Source organism: Apus apus, chromosome 1 (genome assembly GCF_020740795.1).
Source record: "Apus apus isolate bApuApu2 chromosome 1, bApuApu2.pri.cur, whole genome shotgun sequence".
Taxonomy (NCBI): domain Eukaryota; kingdom Metazoa; phylum Chordata; class Aves; order Apodiformes; family Apodidae; genus Apus; species Apus apus.
The window spans coordinates 147,670,327-147,693,205 of record NC_067282.1 but is presented as its reverse complement, the minus strand read 5'-3'; the positions used below and the strand labels follow the sequence as shown (position 1 = coordinate 147,693,205).

At 35.6% G+C, this 22,879-nt stretch overlaps 1 protein-coding gene across 1 annotated transcript in view; it reads left to right on the top strand.

Annotated features, from left to right (window-relative positions):
- Positions 1-674: 674 nt before the first annotated feature.
- Positions 675-22,879, top strand: part of IGF1 (insulin like growth factor 1) — a 52,861-nt gene continuing 30,656 nt past the window's right edge. Inside the window, exons 1-2 of the mRNA XM_051641930.1 lie at positions 675-983; positions 5,300-5,456. Coding sequence (XP_051497890.1) covers positions 921-983; positions 5,300-5,456 — 220 coding nt within the window. The 5' untranslated portion in view covers positions 675-920. The remainder of the gene's footprint in view (positions 984-5,299; positions 5,457-22,879) is intronic.

Genomic DNA, 22,879 nt, shown 5'->3' with positions numbered 1-22,879 from the left:
CCCCAAACCGGGCTACTTGTGTTACTATATTCATAGTCCTGTAAATTCTAGGAAATGGTGTGACTTCTGTTGCTGAGAGAACAAAAAGCTATTTTGTTCTATTTACAAGCAATGCTCAATAATTCTGTTGTTTTTAGCAAATCATAAACTGCTATTTCAGGGTTAATAGCACAGTGAGTTGGAGGTTTTAATTGTTACTCAGCATATAGGCATGCCAAGTTTAATAACGTAAAGATGCATTCAGAAAAAAATATGTAGCTGGCTGCCTGTCTTTCTATACGATATAAATAAAATATCTGTGCTTCTATGCATGAATAAAATGTGTACCTATATGCAAAGGTATGCATATATACACAAACAATACCCTTGCCTATACAAGTTTTTACATATTTGAAATGCAAACACACATACACATAAATACAAATGCACACATAGCTATCTGAAAGTTAACTGGAATACATTTTCTTATTTTTCATGGCAGCACAAGCTTTTTTTGTCTGCTAACCCCTCAGTCACTAATTCACATTCTTTTAAAGGGAAAAAAAAAAAATATGCTTCTGTGCTCTAGTTTTAAAATGCAAAGGTATGATGTTATTTGTCACCATGCCCAAAAAAGTCCTTACTCGGTAACTTTGCCAGAAGAGGGAGAGAGAGAGAAGGCAAATGCTCCCCCAGCTGTTTCCTGTCTACAGTGTCTGTGTAATGTAGATAAATGTGAGGATTTTCTCTAAATCCCTCTTCTGTTTGCTAAATCTCACTGTCACTGCTAAAATCAGAGCAGATAGAGCCTGCGCAATGGAATAAAGTCCTCAATATTGAAATGTGACATTGCTCTCAACATCTCACATCTCTCTGGATTTCTTTTTTCTCATCATTACTGCTAACAAATTCATTTCCAGACTTTGCACTTTTAAGAAGCAATGGAAAAAATCAACAGTCTTTCAACACAATTAGTTAAGTGCTGCTTTTGTGATTTCTTGAAGGTAAATCTTTATTACTATTTCAAATAATTTTTTACTTTTATTTTACTGTGTATTGCCTGCTTCTGGTTTGAAGAGTATTGTGCACTTTTCAGTAACATTATTTTAGAACTGAGAATTATTTATAAATTGCTGAACATGCAATTCTATGTGATCTGGAAAATGGCTGTATGTAATAGTTGTAATTACATTGATAACTGTAAGGGTAAACTATTGCAGATACATGTCTTAAATTTCACTTCTATTCAGAGAACTTTGCAATATTTCAGTTATGTCATTATTACTGGGTCAAATTACATCATTGTCTATATTGTAAATTAATGCTTCTGAAAACGAGAACTTTTAGATATTTTCTGCAGGTGCAGGGTTTTATAGGAAAAAGAATATTATTCACATGTTAAGTTTCTGCAGTTTTATTATACACAAATAGAGATAAAATGTTTGTGCTTTCACAGGGAAACTTTTAAGGGATGTTGTCACTGCAGCAATTTTCTGGCAGCATTGTAGCATTTACTCATTTTTTTTGCTTTCATAAATGAAAAGTAAATGTGAAGTTCAGTTTGTTTTCTACATTAGAAACCAGCTGCAACTCTTGCTGACCTTGCATATTTGTGTAGCTTAAGCAATTGTACATAAAGAAAATGGAAATTCCTCTGCATGTTCATCTCCAAGTTTTCCCTTGCAGGAAGGGCAGTTTCAGGAAAGTTTGCATGTGAAGTTTCATGTTATAACCCTATAATTTCTACATGTTAATATAAACTGTCTGTAAGTAAATTCTGCTTCACTAGGGACACTGACCTCTGTTTTTGTCAATTGGCCCTAGTTCAACTTTCCATTATCAGCAAATTCATATCCTTCAAGAACTTTTTTCTTTAATGTTTTGCAAGGGCACTTATCTAGATGACAGAATTTTCTTGTTTTAATTGTTTAGGGCTTAATTATTTTTTAGAGTGTCTTATATTTAAAACACACTTACCTCATTCCTTAATGTGATTCAGAAGTGCAGCTCTGTAATTGCATAGATGAAACTATTCCTTTAATGTACAAATGGGCATCCCTTCCAATGTACTTGAAAGATGAAAATGGTTGGGTTTTTTTAAGTGTTGAGCAAGGCACCAAGAGACATAAAAGTAATGTGCTAGTTCCTCAGCTGATGCATCCTGCCAGGTTTCCTTGTAATCAATGGAACATATTGATCTACATTAAGATGCAGCCCAGATTCTTTAATCAAAGTTAGCAGTATTTAAACCTTGATCCATTCTAGAGTATGTAGGCCTTATTTATATAGTGATTACTAGTGAATACTCTTACTACATACTAATTATATACTTATACTATAGTTTGGTAATCAGGTCCAAACTCTATGTAGCAAAACGTAATTTTGAATAGAATTCTTAATTTATTTTTTTCTGTAGCATATATTATCTATAAAGATATTTCCCCTTTCAAGATGTTTATAAGTAATGTAGATGTTTTAATTAAAATGCCCAAGCACTGGAAGAATTCTTAAGCACAACTTGGGGCAGCTGATAGTTTGTTGGAGGAAGAGGTCTTATATAAAATAATTAAGAAGTAAAAGAGATGTAGAATGCTCATATATGACATTCCTCTGTGGTGCCACTCTTCTGAACTATTAAAAGAGGAATGCAGCAAAAGCTGGTTATTTTACTGAAAAAAAAGAGGAAATTCCAGCTGTGAAAATATGGTCAGTCATTCTATGCAACTAAAAGAAGTGCTTAACCAGGCTCATCCTGAACCTGTATTCAATTTCCAAATGTAATTAGATGCTTGAGTAAACCCCACCCACATGCCAATGCGTTTTCTTCTAAACTCTCAACTTTCTAGTCAAACCGGGGACATTGCAAGCACCCTGCCTGTTAGTAAAGAACCTGAAGCAATTATGGATTACAACTTTGTATTTTCTTAAGAATATTCTCCTCAGACATAAATGGGAACTTTGATTTTATCACAAACATACTGAATCAACTGATGTTATGTTTAATTCAAATGATGAAGTAAAGTTCAAGTTTTAAACTGGTTTGGAATTAGTTTTGATGAAACAGTACTTAATTTAACAAATAGTTGGTTGACCCTTAGAAACATGTGGGTCTGTTTTCTTTTCCCCAAAGTTTTTACTTGTTTGAAAGGTCTTGACTGTTTTTAAATTTGGAGATAAAGTTAGAAATTCTCTGTGGCTTATACTGTGCAGGCTTTTTGGCTTCCACTAAAGGAAAAACAGTAGATAATCTGTTTTGTTGTAGCTCAGTGCTGATATTTATCTGAAAATGCAACCCAGATGAAAAGTCTTGAAAGAGACAAAACTGTTAAATGGTGAAGATTTATGTTTTATTTCTGGCCCAAATGTTATACAAGAACAAATTGTTAAACACATAACGTTCTTGTACTTGTAATGTCTTTCAGCCTTCTGAGGCGCTGTACTGAACAGCTTTCTGCTTTACCTCCTCAGAACTAGGAACCATCTGAAACTGCAGGTGCATCACATTTATCTTGGAAATGTAAACATATGGCAAGGCAAACAAAAAATAATAAAACTGATATTGTTAAGATATGGAAACATTACAGGAAATAATACGTCATGTTATCAACATTCATTTATAATCCTCCATCTCCCACTGAAGTAGTGTCCATGTGCTAGAACTTGTTGGTTTTAGCATGGCAAAGTTAGCTCTTGTGAATGGGAAAGTACTTATTCTCTCTTTTTAAGGTATATTAGAGGATTTAGATTTGTTCATTATTTTAACAGTGGAAATATCAGGGGGAAAAAAAGGGGGATAAATTCTGACTTATTTATAGATTTGTCTCTTATTCAGCTTTGACTTAAGCTGAAATAGGGGACTCATCGGGCAAGGTGCTAAGATCCCTTGCCAAGAAAATAAGAACTCTTAAAAATCGTTGTTGAGAGAAGGCTCAGTACCCTACTGGATGAGATCCCATGTGAGCAGACAATAGATAATTTCATCATTTTTTCAAAAGTTCAGTGAAAAAGTAAAATTAAATGGTCCCTGACACCCTGAAAGAAACTTTAGGGGAGATTAATCATTTTACTCCAATTACTTTGCATTAATCTGCTAATACAAAGCAGTTTTAAGCCAAGGTTAACTGTATGTACAAGAAAGATTTGGAACTTCTTACCTGACTGCAATACTAACATTAACCTTGAAAGAGAATGAAACTGAATGGAGATTTATACCTTTCAAAACTAGTACTTCTGGCAAGTAAGTTAAATCAGTTCTTAATATGCATTAAGCACAACATTCACTGTTTTGCTACTAAATATAAATAGCTTTTTCTAGTATTTGAAGAAAATGTTATCTTCTTTGACATGCTGGGTAAGATCTTTGGTTGATATAAATACAAGAAAAAGAAGTGGATAAATGGAATTGCACAAATTTACACCCATTAAGGATTAGTTTTTCGTCAATCATAAATCCAGGAAAAAGATAGTTTGCAACAAAGTGTAAGCAAGAAAAGAATAATTATCACCTCTGTTTATTCCTCATAGCCAACCTGACTAAGAGGATAAAATGAAAGCCAGTGACAGTTTAGCTGCTCCCATCAAGTAAAAATGCAAATCCTTGACACTCCCACTGGTGCTCCTCTTAATTTTTTGAATGCTTCTAAATAGTAACTTGCTAGTAACAGAGGACTGTAAGAATCATGGATTGTGGTCCCCTACTATGGAAGGTTCCCCATCAACTCTTCTGTAACCTTGGCAATCTCTTCGTTTTGTCCTGCTGTTTCCCGTTTCAAGGTGGCTGGAGAACCATGGAGTACCAATTATGAACCCTTTCTCTACTGGGTGAAATTTCCATTCATCCAGCTTACATCCATGTCTTCTTATGCCAGTGCTATTCTTCAGATTAAATAGCCCTTCTCTGTCATATGCCACCTGTCTTCCACAGTGCCTTGGCAGGCAAATGTCACATTCCCTCTTAGCCTATCTAGTCTCAGACAAAACAATTCAAGGTTGTCTAGTTTTCATTGATCTAGTCATTCTGGGCTTCCCTTTGCCTGTCTATTGCACTTTTCCATATTCTCCTTTTGCAGGAGCAACCATAAATCATAGTTGCTACAAGGTTCTCTTGATCAAGAATATTCACCAGGGGAACAAATCAGTTTACAAAATACATGGACTAGAACATGTAGACAGTCACCAAATCATGGTGAGTCATTTCCTGATACTGTGTTTATTGTCTAACAAATTATAGTACATAGGCTTTCTCAACTTACAGGGGTGCAGTATTTATGTTCTTTAAGACTGTCTGGAAATTCTGACACTGCTTTTGCTTCTTTGGCAGGTGAAGATGCACACTGTGTCCTACATTCATTTCTTCTACCTTGGCCTGTGTCTGCTTACCTTAACCAGTTCTGCTGCAGCTGGCCCAGAAACGCTCTGTGGTGCTGAGCTGGTTGATGCTCTTCAGTTTGTGTGTGGAGACAGAGGCTTTTACTTCAGTAAGTCAACCCTTTCTTTCATTCAACTGCTGAACTTTTCCATGTAATCCACTGGAGCTTGCAACTGTTCTAAATGAGCTTAGAAATTATCAAACCAGGCTGACCAGTATGACCAGTATCCTCAACCTTGGAGATGCCCAAGCCTTCAGTGACCATGAAGTCTCAGTAAAGAAGAGACCTGTGCCTGTGTTCAGTCTCTCTGAGTTTCTGACAAATCATTCTTTTCAGTATGTTATTGTTTTTATTCACTTTCCAGCTGCTGCAAATCCATGTGCCATATCACTGCTTTCAGCTGACCTATCACTGAAATTAAGTGAATGAAGAATACACTAGACCCAAGATATTAATGAGGCAGAACTGCATGTACCTGTTATGTCAGACTACTCATAAACCCTTTAAAACACTTGTATCATATTTATTACACACAAAGCTTCAACATATGGTTAAAAAAACCCAACCAAACAACAACAACAAAACCCCACAAAACAAACCAAAACACAACAACACAAAAAAATCAAACCAACCAACCAACCAAAAAACCAAAACAAAACCAAAAACCTGGAAGGAAGCAAGAAGAAAGTTACCACTTCCACTGGTGTTTCATCAGTTAAATACAGGTGAAGGAAAATTCATGCATAGTAAAATAATCAAGATTAACACCAGTACAGACAACAGATAAGATTAAGTCTGCATTAGTGTGGATTTACTCAAATAACTTCTTGTATCAAGACCTTGGAACTGAACATCACAATGCTGTTCTTCTGCTGTGTTTTAGAAAGGGCAAAGCTGGAATAGGTAGATAAATAATTCTTCTGTCATAGTACCTTCTTACAAATGCTCTCAGGATTATAAAATCATAGAATCATAAAATTATAGAAACATAGAAAGTTTTCTGTTGGAAGAGACCTCTAAAGGTCATCTAGTCCAACCCTTCTACAATAAGCAGGGACATCTCCAACTAGAACAGGTTGCTCCGAGCCCCATGAAGCCTAAGGAACAAATATACAACTTGTAAATAGCAGAAATCTGTTTGTTATTCAAGTAACTAATTCATTAATATATTTATTCAAAACATGCAAGAATTTGTGCTTTTAGAGCCTCTGAAGCTAGTGTTTACTTTTAATAATGATATGTGCTTGTCTGAAGTTCTTTTCTGAAGTTACTTCTCCTTTGGGGCCTTGGTTATTTTTCCAAACAGGAATATAAGTGAAAGAAAATGCGGGGTTGTTAGGTTATAAAGACAAGAAATTAACTGAAGGGTTTTTTTTCTATTAACTTTTATATTCTTTGTGAGATCTAGTTGCTTTATGTGGGTTGGTTTTGTTGAATTTTTGTTGTTGTGTTTTGGGGTTATTTCACTTTAATAATCCTCATTTTATCCCGATAGTCCATGTATTCTAAGCAATCATGTTTGTTTTCTACTCTTACTCACCTCATTCCTATTCATTTCTATTAATGGATTTATTGCTTTCAATATTCTTCTCCTTGCTTGCAATAAAAATAGAACTGGGAAATCCAGATTCTTCCACATTTAATTTACCAGAAAATCCTGATTTCCTCAATGTACAAGCAGCAGACTATCTTCCTGGCGCTTTCTATTAAAGTTTACTTTTGACACTGGGAGACTTTGTTTTATATATGCAAAGCAATTCACTAAAGAGCCTTTATTTTCTGTGTTAAACACTTTAGCTATTGTGAATGAGCATCTACTCTAGGGTGCTGTTTAACTTATTATTCTGGTGCTAAACACAATATTAAAAATACTCGAATCTCTCATAAAGGAATTTACATTTTTCTACCAACTTTTCATCTGTTTATTCGAACACCAAAATCTGTTGTATTTACCAGCATCTGAGTTACACTGAAGGGGCTAATTGAGTGTTGTACAAATATTTTCTCTTCGTAGTTGGAGGGGAGTTATTCTAAGACTGCACAATGTTTCAAATCTCTACATGCCCTAAACTAGATCTCCTTACTTTAAAATACCAGGATGGGCTTCTGGAATTTTAAAAGAGACTTTTACTATTGCAATCTTGAGTTTTATCTGCTATCAGTAAAGACTTTATCTCTAGTTTTCTTTGTTGTGTTCTTACATTCAGTTTTCACTCGAAATTAATGTAACTGTTGACATCATAAAGGTCTACCTTGTTTTGCACGGAAGACTCCGGAAGATTTTAATAATGAATGATCACCCTGTTTTAGGAGAGTCTTGCACTGTTGTGCAAGAATCAGACTACTTCTGATTTGTGAGGCAGGAATTTAATCTGTTTCAGCCTTTTCCCTCTTATGTTTTAGTGTTTAACCTAAAATATAGAGCTATATAAAATTTAACCCATTAACATTGTTAGAACTTGAGATCCTTATATCAAATGTCCTGCAGAATGCACAGTGTTATTGGAAGTTGTTACTCCATTGGAATGTTACTCCATTTCATTTGCAGAAGTAAAAATACAATGAACATTTTTTCTCATAGTGAGGGGAATGTAAATTTAAATTGTATTTTAAGCCTTCTAGTCTCATATTCTGGTTCCTTTATACAAAGTATAATCAATGGTAATGTTTGCCTTCAACTTTCACAGGAAATAGCTGTGAGGGAAGGCTTTTCTTCCATCATTCTGTATTTCACTAGAGACTCCGAATATAAAGAATATCTTTTGGCTGAGGTGGAACTTCTGGTTCAGATTCAAGGTCAAAACTTCTGACTATTCCTTGGGAGTTGTGGGTGGAAATGAAGATAGAAGTAATTGAGTTACTTTCTGTTGAAACTCGGTACTCTGTAACCACAAGGCTAAATCTAAGGTTAGGACTGGAAAAAAATTATTCCTTTATATAGTCTACACTGCCCAACTTCCTAGCTACACAAGGAAATTGTTTACAGCTTCTGAAGAGATGCCCTAGCTGCTTGCCACACAAAAAGAAAAGTATCGACTCCAAGAGGAAGTCAAATGTGGTTTCTGCCACTACATTTCTTCATGATGTAGACTGACAAGAAAGGACACTGCACTGACAAGGGGAGGACACTGCACAAATCCCAAATTAGAGTGTCTGCTTTTTCCCTTGGTCACATTTAACAGCAGTCAGCACTGGTTATTTCTTGGACAGCTTTTTCTTTCCTGTGAATCACCAGTGAAGAGCAGTTTGTTGCCCCCTTTTATCAAGCTGCACAGGTTTCTGCCACTCAGGTTCCTGTGTGCTAGCTTGTGCTAGGAGAAACCAACAGGTAGCCTGGTCATACCTACGCGGGTGGCTACACTTAGACGTAATTCTTCTCAATTAATGTTTCTCCAGGCTCAAAAAATCTGTATTCAACAGTCATGAAGCAAAGTGGGATGGCTGCTATGTTCATTTGAATTTTAGTGCCTAGAAAGGTCTACCATGCTACTGTTATTACAAAGCAATGCTGCTGGCAGACAATGTCGGAAAACCTGAAAGGACAAATTACAGGAAACTAACAGAAGTGATAGTTCAGAACAGGGGAAATTTTGCTTGAAATACTCTAGTTTTATCACAGGAATTTACTTTGTGGATTGACTATATATTTATTCGTTTATTTATTTATTCATACAAGTTGAATTTGATGGACATTCATTCATCCTTGCTCTTGTTGTTTCATGAGGACTATTACTACCATGAGAAAGGAAGGCAAATGTAGTTTGCTCTAAGGAGCAGATGCTATATTCTTTTTTATCTGGTTTCTTCTTCTTTGAAAATATACCTTTTCCTTTTCCAATAAATGGATACCAGTTTAGCTAACAATGCAAGAGTGCTAATAAAGAAGTAGCTTTCCTGTTTCCTTAAGACACTTTTGGTCATTCTAATTCCTAAGCCCAAGTTAGATGGTAATACTCATTTTAAACCATAGTAATCTATTAAAAAAACTGTTTTGAGCTTATGAGGAATCTTCTGAAGCTTCACTAGCATAGAAAAGGAGCTTATTTAGATGCCTGATATAATGGAGTTCCTCTGACATTCTTCAGAGAATGAGGAATTATCTAGCACACACTTCCGCATGTTAAAGAGTGAATCCCATAAAAGACAGACTTTTCTGTATCCAGACTAACCCTCTCTTTGTCAGCTGCTTTGTGGAGAATCATTACAGCTTTTTACTATGTTTTTTTTCTTCCCACTAAGACAATCAGAATTGTGTATTGTCCTTGGGAATATCCCCAGATGTTTGCAACATAAGACTATTGGTTTATAATCATCAGAATACCACGATAAGACTGTGAACATAATTTGGGTAATCGGAGGTGTCATCAGATCCCATTGCTTTATAGAAGTAAAATATATCTGGAGGAATTACTGCTTTACAGAGAAGGAAATAAGGGGCACAGCAATAGGCAATTGCATTTTGTTTCTTCCATTTCCTTTTAGTTAACTGCTTCTTGCTTACTTCACAAAGTCTGCTTTTAAGATGTTATTAAAATTTCTAGGCCTGTCAAACCTATCAACATAATTACAAGAGATGGCATGGCACTCAGTTCTTTAACTACTCCATACCTACAGGAGCTATGAGTCACTAGCTCCTGTCTGTGTCCCTGACTAAAGGAATGTTAATATTACAAGCCCAGGAGAAGAATGCTGAAAAGCTGTGGTGGACACACACAGCCTGTTGTGTCAGTGCCAGTCTTACAAAGCTTTGCAAAGAAATGCTGGTCATCTTGGCTGTATTCAGACAGCAAGATCTGAGAGTGTTTCTAAGTTCCTTGGTCTGGCTATACTCTCTATTCATGTCCAAATCCCACATCCATGGAAGATTTGAGTGTATTCCTTATATTTTATCCCCCCGCTCCTTACTTCTTACTGGAAAATTAGCCTGGAAAGGAGATAAGGTGTTCTTTAGACAAGTCGGCAGCATCAGTGCATAGGGAACCAGGACTATAGGTACAGTGGTTGAAATACCTCTGTAAGAAAAAGACAGTTCTGGCTTTTTGAATGGTAGCACTGTATAGTCAACCAACTGACACACAAGTTTGATGTGTGCTCTGTTGCCCCTGGTAGCAACCATTGAGGAAGTTCTCTGAAAATAAGACAATATTTGATATTATTTTGTCCTTTTTTATCCCAATAAGAAAGGCTAGGGAGTGTTTTGTCCCACTAAACCTAAGTTTAGTGAGGCTAATCTTCTTAAATTGCCTCTTTAATAACAGAGAGAGAGGTTCTGTCTTCTGTCGCCATGGATCACACAGTGAGTCTAGGAGGATTTAGCATTTAAAATACCCTAAATTTAGACTCTACAGGTCTCCTCTAAAGCTAGTTCTCAGGTCACCAAGGATTTTATAATTTTTCAACCTTTTTTTTAAGAGGGACTGTAGTAGTAATGATAATTTTAATGAGGTGACTGGAAAGCAAGCCATCAATCAAAATTTCAGCAAGAAACATCTCTGCACAAAGTCTCTACCACCAAAACCAAATAAGTACAGTTTCTCCAGAAGTTTAATTTGTATGTGTCTTTATTAGCTGTTAGATGTTAGAGATGCTAATGCTTTTTATGATGTTTGCCTTTATCTGCGCGCTAGATCAAGTTTCAAATTTGGTTTCAAATAGCCGAAAGCTGTTATTTGACATTTGATTCCCTAACTGCTGTGTGTGTATTTAATACATTGTTTAGTCTCATGTTGGATAAAGTCACTCAAAGAAGCACTTGGCAAGATCAGCATTAATTTTTGGCATAGCTGCCCCTCTTACTTTTCTACTGAAACTTAAATACCAAGCAAAACCCTTTGCTGACTTCAGTTCTGGCATCTGCTTTATGTAATTGGCCAAAACCTTTTCGTAGGGACCTCTTCCTTTGTTCTACTATTAATAATGCATTTGCAATACTTGATCAATAGCAGCAAGAGTCACAAAGCAAATTATTCAGTTTAGCAGAACCACACATTCTCTTAATTAAAACCTTTTGCATTAATTACTTGAGCATCTAGGGCAATCTATACCAAGCGCACATTCAGAAAAGAAAGTTCATAAAGCTGTTTCACTACAGTTTATTCAGCAGTTCGGCTCTTACGCCTCTTTCAAACACTTTCACATCACTGAAAAGCAAACAGAGACTTAAAGGCATTTTCATTTCAAAGCTTTGCTAATGAAAGATGGATCTGAACTTGTTTATTAATGTCAATATTTGCCTAAGATTGAAGCGTAATTGTTCAAAAATATGACAACAAATGAAAGGGGTAACAAAGAGTTAAGTAATTTCTCAATCTATAAATCAAGACAAAAGAAATATCACAAATGTATGCTTATTGAAGAATTTCTGCTAGATGTACCTTTGATAATAACCACGGGAGTTATTTCTCCATGTCAAAAAGGAGAAAAAGCCATTAATTCATACATTCTTTGTGGTACAATTAATGCAAGATCACTATGTAAGATAAAGCCCAAATACTGGGTCTAAGTGTCTAGTAATGGCAGGCAGACTTCATGTTTGCATCAGTGAATGAGGTTCTGAGAACAAGAATTTTAAGACATCCATAGCCTTTGAAGGGATATAACATATGCTGATGAGTGGGTCAGTCCAACTTGTTGAAAATTTTTCACTGTCACTGTAAGTAAAAGTTTAAAACACTGAATCCAGTTAAATGCCTATTCCAACAAAAAGGCTCTAACTTAGGCACTGGTTAACACATACATTTCAGAATAACAGGACAAATTGCTTTTTTAATCAAAACAAGAAAAGTCAAGTACTATCTTGTTTTCAGACTTCTAAGACAAATCACATATATTAGCTTATCTTGTCAATTTTATCTTAGCAATTTTTACATTACATTTCTGATTGCCTCTCCAACATCAATTCCTTGTAAAATGGCTTATAATTCCTTAGAAAACTGCTTTGAATTCATTAGTAAATTTAAATTTCTACAAAATCAAGCACAAGTCTGAGACACTTGCTGTATTTTCTGATTGAATCCCACATACAATCAGATGTAATGGTTTCAATGTTCTTGCTCTTACAAGACAACTTGGAAGCAATTTGCTTACCTCATGTTTAATCCTTTCCTAGTGAACACTGGAATAGCTCCTTTTTATCAAGTAGACTCTTTATGGCTCAACTCTATCTTTTTTTTTTTCTTTCCCACAATCTACAGCATATTTATGTGTTTCCCATCTTCTGAAATTCAGCTGTGATCCCAGCTTTCCTATCTATGCAATATAACAGGTTTAGAGTAAGAGAATGCCTCCAGGCTGCATACCCTTACGCTTCCTTATGTGCCCATAAAAGTGGGCAAGTAGGGAAAGAGTGTTCTGTTGAAGCATTTCCGTTAGGAAATCATGGCTCATGCCAAAACCTGAACTCATATGAATTTTTTTGATACAGAACTATTTGTTTGTAATGTTTGTGTGTTGAGTAGAAATTTACACAAGGCTGAGAATGCAGAAAAAAGAAGAGGTCGGCTCAGACCATTCTGACTCAATCCAGCATAGTGAACAAAACTATTTTCTTTCTGAAAGTAAATATTCTAGCAATACTTATTAACTGTTTCTGTCTTCAAACCAGTAAGCAATTAGCTAATGCCCCCAGGTCCTATAAACACCAACTTCTAAGGAAAGTGAATACTATTGAAAATTGTTTTGGCTTCAAAAGAACATTAATTAATAGCCATATCCTATTAAAGAAATGAGTAAAAGCTTAAATTATGAACACGAACTCTGTATTTCATAATAAGCCTGTATTCTAAAGAATATTTTTAAATGTATGGCTCATGCACAGGTAGGAAAAGTATAGGTATTGTGGGAAAAATGGTAGAGAAGGTGGCATGATACTTGTGGATCTGAAAAGATTAGTACATTCCTAATTAGCTCTGATGACTGGGTGGTATTATGTATAATAAATCCAATTCACAACAGAGGAATGTTTTCAGACTTGCATTAACTATACTGAAGGGTTTTTTTTAAGTCACCCCATCAAAATGACTGGATAAAGAACTTCTACTATTATGAAATTTTTACAACTTTTTTTGTAAGTCTTCATTGATTACTTTAGGACATATGAGAGCTAATGAGGACATCTATTTTAGATGAACATAGCAGGTTAAAATGGAATATATTTCATACCTTGAAACTTCTGTAGACAAGTAAGATGTAGTAATCTGTTTCTACATCCTCTGAATTCCTGAATTACTAGTCAACAGATCTTCCATGAAAAAACTTAATTTTTCCTACGTATTTCAAGTTTTATGTTTCTTTCCATCAAAGTTTCCAGCCTTTCAGAGACATATTTAGTTTGGCAGGAAGAATCTGGTGACTCATAGACTGAAGAGATTTGAGAGCAAGCTACTGAAAATGTATCTAATTTCTTCTTGTGTAATTTGGGAGCAAGCTACTGATAGTATGTCTAATTTTCCTAGTTTAATCAGATGCATTATTGGCAAATACATCTTGAATAAAATCCATGTTTATTCCTGAAATATATAGCTCAGATTAAATGCAAAATCACCATATATATTTGCTTTACAACATTTTTGGCTTTTCTAATTGTTTCTGGCATTTTACTCTAAATTAATGGGCACTGAACAAAAACAGAGGTACTGCTGAAATAATTTGCACGATGACTTTACATATATTTAGGAATTGAGTAGTATCAAAGCATTCCTTACTGAGGTTTTCTGGTACTTTGGGTTTTTTTTTTTTCTTTTTTTGAAGGGAGGATAGAGGTGTAGGAAGAAAAGATGATGTTGTTGTACCTCCATGATTCATACAGAGAAGGACAGAGATGTATTAGAAAATCACTCATTCCTTTCACCCCTTTTCAGACAAAAGACTTAAATCCAGTCCTCTCTAGACAATCTGTGACAAACTTTCCCATTTATTGACATATAAATTGAACCTCCTGAATGATCTAAACAGATCTTGATCCAATATATACAAGTAGATTCTGATTCAGATTCATGCCATCTACTTTTGGGCACACAAATGAGGTATCTGAGTGATGAGCCTCCTCAAGCTCATTCTACAGTAAGGAACTACAATTTTTCAGAGCTCTTGTTAAGTTTTGAGTATCCCACAGGACATACTTTTCCTTCTCCACTAAATTTAGGAAGGGAACTATGGCAGTTTTATCTTTAGTTCAGCTGAGTAAGAAATCTATATGTAGAACCTAAAGTTTGGTGGGATAAATCCGTTTAAAACCACACAGTGAACTTCCGCATGGAGATTAGGATGCACTTATATGGACCATGTTTCAGATTAAAAAAAAACAAGCTTGTTTCAGCTGCCATGGTATAATACAATTAAGCAAAGACCTGGAATGTACCTTATGCAGGTAATACCGGTTAGAGTCACTCCTTGGTCTTTAAGAACTCCCAGGCCTTAATCTGACTGAGAGCAAATCCTGTTGGAGAAAGTACTCCACTCTGAGACAGTAAAAGTACAAGGAAAAAACTTATCTAACTTTTCCATCTTGATATAGTGGAAAGAATATACTCTTCCATGCTGTAATAAGTAACACTCTTTCATATTTTATTCCTGCATGATGAGACAAGGTGCATTTATCCATGCATAAATAATGAATCCATTTTTACACTGCTCTTCACATGGGTTCATTTATAATCCTATGAACAGACATGGCCCAGCAGTTTTTTAGGAAATTGTGACAATAATAGTATTTAAAAATTATAGCGACATCTTAGTATCAGATGCCATTAAAGAAGCATTTCTTCATTAGAATGCTGTGCCATAAAGTATCATCATGGAGAAAGGACACAGAATGATATTCAAGTACATTTTTGAGATACTCAGTGGTACAACAGGCATACAGTTTTGAGATCCTCATGCAATTTGAAGATTTTTTTTTAAAAATAGCTACTGCTGACCTAATGAGCTCATGTATAAAAGCTGTATGACTGAAGAAAGACAGAACCCCACTTGAGGTTGTTACTCATCCAATGAGTTGAATCAGCAGCACAAAGTCCCTGTACCTTCCTCATGTCGGTTCCTCCCTTCATCCAGAGCAATACAGAACCACTTCAAAGAAAACTGTATTCCATGATCTTCTCTAAAGTGATCCCTTTGCAGGGAACAGCAGTTGAAATACTTAGCAGTTGCAAACCAGATCTGGGGGTGCAGAAACTGTACTTCAGTTTGTACAGATCTTGACAAACCTTCTTCAGTAACTGTCTTGTTTTGACAGCATAAGCAACCATAAAGGACTATTTATATTTGCTACAAATAAGTATGTATACAATTCAGCGTGTTTCAGGCTACTCTTAATATTTGCATTGTACCACTACCAGCTGGTCTGGCCTGAGGAAAATAGGGTTGAAATGAGGGTAGTTTTTCCACAACATTCTCTGAAGTCACTGTTCGGTATTGACTTCTCCATTTAAAAGTCATGAAGGGTGATCTTGTATGAGATAGCCAGATGAATTATTTTCATACACTTCTGGAGTTCCACCACTATTTGAAGAATTAGATACATTAGGTTTAATACAGCTATCCCAACATACAATCATTTCAAAAAGTGCAGTGGTCAAGATAATATAGTTTTTTAAAAATAATTGCATCTTTTTGCAGAATTTGACACTTATCTTTCTTTTTGCAAGCAATGGAATGAAATTCTACAACTGCAGCTCTAATGGCGTTAAGTCAACTACTATAATTCTTGTTACACAGTCAACATATTTTAGTTTTTCATTGCAGTAGGAGTTGATGGAATAAGATACAATTATTTCCTGTTATCACTAAGATGAAGATGAATAAAATGAGCAGAATTCATAAATGATTATATTCTTATTGTCTGCTGCTCTTTTCAAAGAGAAATTTTTCCTGTGATATGAAATAGATGCAGCTTAGATCTCTGAAAAAGTGTGGTTTTTAATTTATTTTTTTATAATATATCAGGTTTGAACCCTCCATCAAGAATCAAATAAAGTGCAACAGATTTTGAATGCAAAACTGTTATCTTTGAATTATGAAACAGGTGGGAGTGCTCTTGTTGAGTTTTTTCAGGATAAAATATTTTAAAAGGTGCATATATACACTTCCATATGGCAGAGAAAAGAGAGACATTGTTATGGAAAAGCTGATACGTAGTATAATAAACAAGGGACAAAGATGATACGAAAGAAGGGGGAAATGGTGATGCTAATAATCCAGGCTGTCCATGTCCAGGAGTTTCTTCACCTCATAATCCACAATTAGGAGTCCATGGATACTTACTCAAAATTATCTGTTAACTTCAGTTGTCTTTGGCTCAGTGGGCTGAGGATAGTGTGAGTTAATTTGAGGAATTCTTTATGCTTACTAAAGAAAACATTGATCATTAATTTTCCTAGGTCTTTTGGCCATAAGTATCATTACACCACAAATATTTTCCCTTGACTGGATTCCCACTGGTTTCTAACTAGTCATCTGTTTTTCCTAAGAACTACCAGCTGATATTTTTCCTTCTGTATTACAAATATAGCATTGTGTCATTTTAAAGTTCACCTACCAATCATGGTACATACTGTTAAAAATTATCAATTCTTCATACCCAGGTGCTTGCTGAGGTGCCTAAAGCGATCTTGAATTTGTGGTAAGCAGATGGCTACATCTAGAAGACTGAATACTAACTTTTTAGAACAGTTAGTCTATTTTCAAAAATTTGTACACATCTCCTGGAAAGTCAGTAGGACCTTGGAGGCTCCTAAAAGCACGTGAGGCAGATTTTAAATGTTTTTTAGGCACTGATAAGGCAGATGGACACTAAAGAGATTTTTCAAAAGCAGTCATGTATCTAATTTCCACTGAAATCACTCATAGGTCGTATCAGGCTTTTTTTTTTTTTTTAATCCTTCTTGACATGTGCCTGTGTTTTTAGTCACCTTAGTACCTTGCAAATACAAGTCAGGGTTCTTAGCTACATGTCTAAATTTTGCTTGTGGACCTTATTGACTACTTGTGAAAAAGCTATCACTATTAAAAGCTCTTTAGAATAAGAATTGGCATAATGACTTGGCTTCCTCTCTGACGTTAAACATACTAATACGCTTAGTGTAAAATCTTCTTATTTCTAGCTTAAATATGTGAGGCATCAGATGAAAGCTAATAATTTCCAAAGTGAGCTAAAAATAATGAAGGCTTAATTTGAATAAATATCATAAGAAGCATTCTAGAATAGACAGTAGTTAATAAATACTGTAAATGCTACCTCTTTACCAAACTCATTTGCAAGTTACCAAAGCTTAAACTTGGACCACAAACAATATGGGACAAAGGTCACAGAATCACAGAATCACAGAATCACAGAATATTAGGGGTTGGAAGGGACCTCCGAATGTTCATCGAGTCCAACCCCTCTGCCAGAGCAGGACCAAAAAAACTAGGGCAAATCACTCAGAAAGGCATCCAGACAGGTCTTGAAAGTCTCCAGAGAAGGAGACACCACAACCTCTCTGGGCAGCTTGTTCCAATGCTCTGTAACCCTCACAGTAGAGAAGTTCTTCATCATGTTGAGGTCAACCATGAGAAAAGCTATAACAAATGCAGGAAGTTGGAGACAATGCATTTTCTATTGTTTCCTTTGTCTTATGATCAGAAAAATATAACTAAGAATCTCTCAGATTTCTTTAGGATGTCTTATTTTGGAGTTTCATGTATACATGACTTAGACTTAATCTCCACTGAAATGAGACCATCTGACAGCACCTATATTTACGGCAATAATTCTAAATACATTGTAATATAAGAAGTAAGAGAATATGTAGGTTTTATTTAATAGTATTAGTTTGTGTAATCTCAAGTAATGCAGAAATGTATGAATTAACCACATTTTTAAACACATGCTGCAACTCAAACAGAAAAGCTTAATGAAAGAACTAGTGATTTAGGAATGCCTTAAAACCAGGGAATACTAGCCTTCACTTTTGTCAGGGGCCAATCAACTTTACATTATGACACAGTCCATCACTAAAAGACCACAGTATTTAACAAAGAATTGTATCCATAGTTATGCAGGATGCATACCTCTTGGGAGAAAGGAAAAACCATTAAAATATTTATTCTGTCTTTGCTCTGTAATGGGTGTTCTCATATCCTATTGACTTTCAAGATCCAAATACTGCAGACAACAAGAATTAATATTTTCCTCATAAACTCCTCTAGAGTGCTCATTATAGAAGTATTTGATTGCAGCACTCAGACAAATACATTATACTTGACAATTTCCCAGGAAATAATCTGTTTCTCTAAGCATTTGTAAATTGTTTTATTTTTTCCCTGGTAATTGCTTACCCAACTGAAGATGGTAAGGATTAATTTTGCAGCATAATTTTAACATTTCTGCTAGTACTTTGTATGTTGAAAACAGAACACAAATGTCAATGACTTCAACCTAGAGATACAGTGAGACAGCACCTTCCCTTTGTATAGGGAAACTGAAGAAAAAGGCAAAAGCAGATTTTAAAACATGCAGCTGCATGTGTGCTGCTTGCTGAAAAGCAGCTTCAGCATCTACCTTATCCTACCTGAGCTAACAAAGCAATTTTGTCAAGAGAGCTGGAAACAAAAATCAATGTAATCTTCCTTCTTTTTTTTTTTTTTCCTTTTCTTTTGTTCAACTATAATCACCTCTCCAAAGAACCATTAGCCTCTTTCTTCTTTCATTGGAGCTCGAGAAATTTTCTCATCCTTTGAGCTATAGAAATTCCAGAGTAGCTGCTGTGCAGGGCAGCAAAACACTGACCAGGAATAGTTTTTGTTGCCAAGTGGCTGTTGATAAACAGAACTGAGTGCAGAATAATGTAAAATTTTAAATTACTGAAATTTCTTGGATGAAGATATGTGAAAGGTGAAAAGTTAAAACAATTTAAAAAGAAAATAAAAACCTTTATTTTCCTTTTCAGCTAATGAAGGAGTTTATGAAAGGTGGCAATGCAAAGCCCTGTATCGGTTCACAAAAAGTGCATGAGGTGCTGTCATGTAAACACCTCTCAGAGGAGCATGCTAAACTTTGAGCTGGAATAAGTAATTTCATACCTTCAGTACTGACAACATAAATTAGATCCATTGATTAGCAGTCAATTGAAATTACCAGCTGGAAGAGAAATTCATTACTAGAGTGTTAGCAGAGATCAGCATTGCACATTTCTCAACAGTCAGCAGTATAAACATAATGTTTTTCACATAACAGGCTTTGTTGGCAATGGACAGTAATCTATTAAATAAAAAGCCACTCTATATGTCAATTTGTGTTTATTTTCCCCTGCTTTCCCCACTTTGCACCACTATATTGCACTTGGAAACCTCTTTGTTCTGAACAACCTGAACAGATAGATAATATTTTTATGGTCCAGCCCATCCTACCTGTCCTTAATTTGACCTTTGCCAGACAAAGGAACTGATACTCTATTATTGCCACATTGCCACTATAGATTATTAATAGTTTGATAAAGCTTTCATTCTGCCTTTCCCTGTAGTCTCAGGAGATGGAGACATGTCTCAGAAAACTAAAACCTTATTTGTATGAATGGTAGATTGTTGAGGCTTTTTTCTGAAACAACTATAATCACAGAAAACTTGTGGCTTAAGTAGGCAATTGGAATCTGAAAGCTTCTTTCTTTCTTATTTTGACCCAGTACAGAAAATTCACCTTTTCTTTGAAACACCTCTACCTCTTCAGCTTGTGTTATATCCTTGTGCCACTTTGAAAGCAGAGTCATAATGCTGTTTTAAAGTACTGGTTTGAATTCATTTTACACACATTTAAACCACAGTAATTCAGCTGATGACTGCTTGACTTCAGTGCAGCTAGTGAGAAAGCAAGCAATTCAATGACCCCAAGTTCACCAAGATTGCTGGAAAATAAAAACAAGGGTTTGGAAGGCCAGTGCTTCAACACATAAAGAAATATATTGAATACTTCAAAAGATATAAAATTCTTAGAACTGTTGGACAGCCTTCTGTGTGTGAACTTTCCTGTCCAAGTGGCATTGCTAAATACCATGACACCAATCAGAGGGCTGACATCATGTTGTTGTGTAACTCATAACCATAGCAATGTCACTTTTTTAAATGCATTATATGTGCATTCAGTGGCTTGAAATCTCAGCTGTGTCAGATGTTAAATAAAGTACAATTCAGGAGATTTATTTTGAAATATGAGCTGTTTATATATATGTATTTATAAGGGGAAAATAAATATAAAGCTTGCTAAGCCAGTGTTAACACTTCAAGCTTGGATTCAGACAACAGGCACAGTAAGAACAGGTCTCATTGCCAGTATAACTCATAGTGAAATCATCTGGTAAGAGAGCTAATCCTGGCCATTTTATTGGACGACAATGAGCTTGAGCTTCTACTGTACAAATGGGCCATGACACACCTAAATATATGCAGTCAATAAAAAACATAGTGCTCCCAAATTGCTGAGTGAATGGTCTATTTATCAGACAAGTTAACAGTGTAAGTTAGGCTCAACAACCATAAGTGATGGAGATCAGCATGTAAGAGAAACTGGCAATGTAATCCTCCTCTGTTCTTCAAAACTAAGCACCCGTCCAAAGAATCGTTATCCTCTCTCTGTTCTCACAGGAGCAACAGAAATTGCCTCATTCTTGCAAACTGCAAAAATTCCAGTGCATCTGCTGTGCAGGGCACCAGCAAAGCACTGACCAGGAATAGTTTTTGTTGCCAAGTGGCTGACGATAAACAGAATTCAGTATTGCCAGCTACTAGTAAAGGGAATGACACGTACCCTTTGCCTCAAGTGACATGTGGTATCTGGTGTTATCTGCTACCTGTCCCTTTAGAATATCAGTATATCGGAACTGCAAATCAGAGGCACTATGTTGGACTGATTGTCCTTTTATGTGATGACAGCCATCATCAGTGGTGTAATGTAGTCATTACCCTCTTGATGATCCACTGACGAGACCAATAACACTATCTTTATGATGCATAAAAATATTAAATGAAGTCTTAATATACCCTGTATGCTGCATATTATTAAATTAAGTCTGAGGCTATGCTTTCACAAGATAAGGAATCACGTGGCCCATAGAACACCATAATCTGGGGTAGACAGAATTATGGCTTCTTTGTCAAACATAAAAGGACCTGAATTTCTCTGGTAACAAATAACAAGACCACCATCTGATCTTTCAACACCTGGTAATTATGACTGCTACTTAAAGGGGGCAAGAATTCTGGATACAGATTAATTCCAGTATCAAACCCAAAGTCACTTGATTTCTTGATATCCTGCATAAGTTAATCCTGTTGCTAACCAATTTCTTGTATGTACAGAAAATTTATTTATAAATTTTGTACACACAAAAAGAAATGGTGAGATGTTTAAATATATTAGTCCAGCAGTAGACAATTATGACTAACACAGACCCTCTCTGTGCAATCCAGAAATAAGACTTCCATATATGAGAAGCCTAATTGGCGTAAACTCTCTCACACCTTTTATATTTCAGAGGACAGACCAAGTGCCTCTGGAGATCGGCAGTGGATAAAGAATAAAGCATCTGGGAGGGCCATGGCTATTTCTAGCTCTGGGACTAGCTATCTTACACAACCTTGAACAAACCAATTTTATCTGTGTTTGTCTTACTTTCACCATGTGTGAAAATGAGGCAACAACGTTTATTCACCTTTGAAATATTTTTGAAATCCCTCGATGCAGGTAACCATTCAGATCCATCCAAATACTATTTTTTAGAAGCTCACCCACATATAATTCAGCCACTGGAAGGGTTAAAGCTTTAAGCAACATGTCACATTACAGTAAAAATGATAAATTATAGGTAACAGTCTACCAGACTTTGGATGACAGTTTAGTAAATACAATAAAAATAGATCTGCTTATAGAATGGATAAAAATTGGCTACTACTTTCAAACTAGAAGTTAAGGTATGCCCTATTACTGCAGAGAATCCCTCAAACCATTTTTAAACAATGCTATAACTGTTACATAAAACTTAATGGCAAGTTAAGTAGATCACCCCAGCAGGCCCTCTGCTTGCTGCAAGTATATGGCACAGAGTTCATAGGTTACTTGAGATTCAGTGTCCCAGCCAAACGAGTCAAACAATAACACTTCTAGGCGCTGAAACACTTCTCCTTGGATTTCAGCAGAAGCAGATGTGGAGCTGACTACACACTGAACAAAAAGATTTCTCATGAAAAGAGGATGGCAACAAAACCATAGGCTCAGCTTGCAGTTTATCCGTAATCATCTTTGCTTTCCACCTCGACACCAGCTTTCCAATATTACCCTCTTCACCTGAAGATCAGTGCAAAGCTTCAATAAATCGGAAGCTCATTTCTTCATGTGTGCTTCAGATTCCCCTGCTTAACAAATTCAAGCTTCATTTTAGTTTGGGGTGTAAGTTCTGAGTCATCATCATTTAATTTTCTCCAAGCCTCAAGCTTATGTTTTCTGTTTTTCTTCCTGGATGTGTCATAACAACTGAATTGTACCACCCCAGTAAAATAGTAAA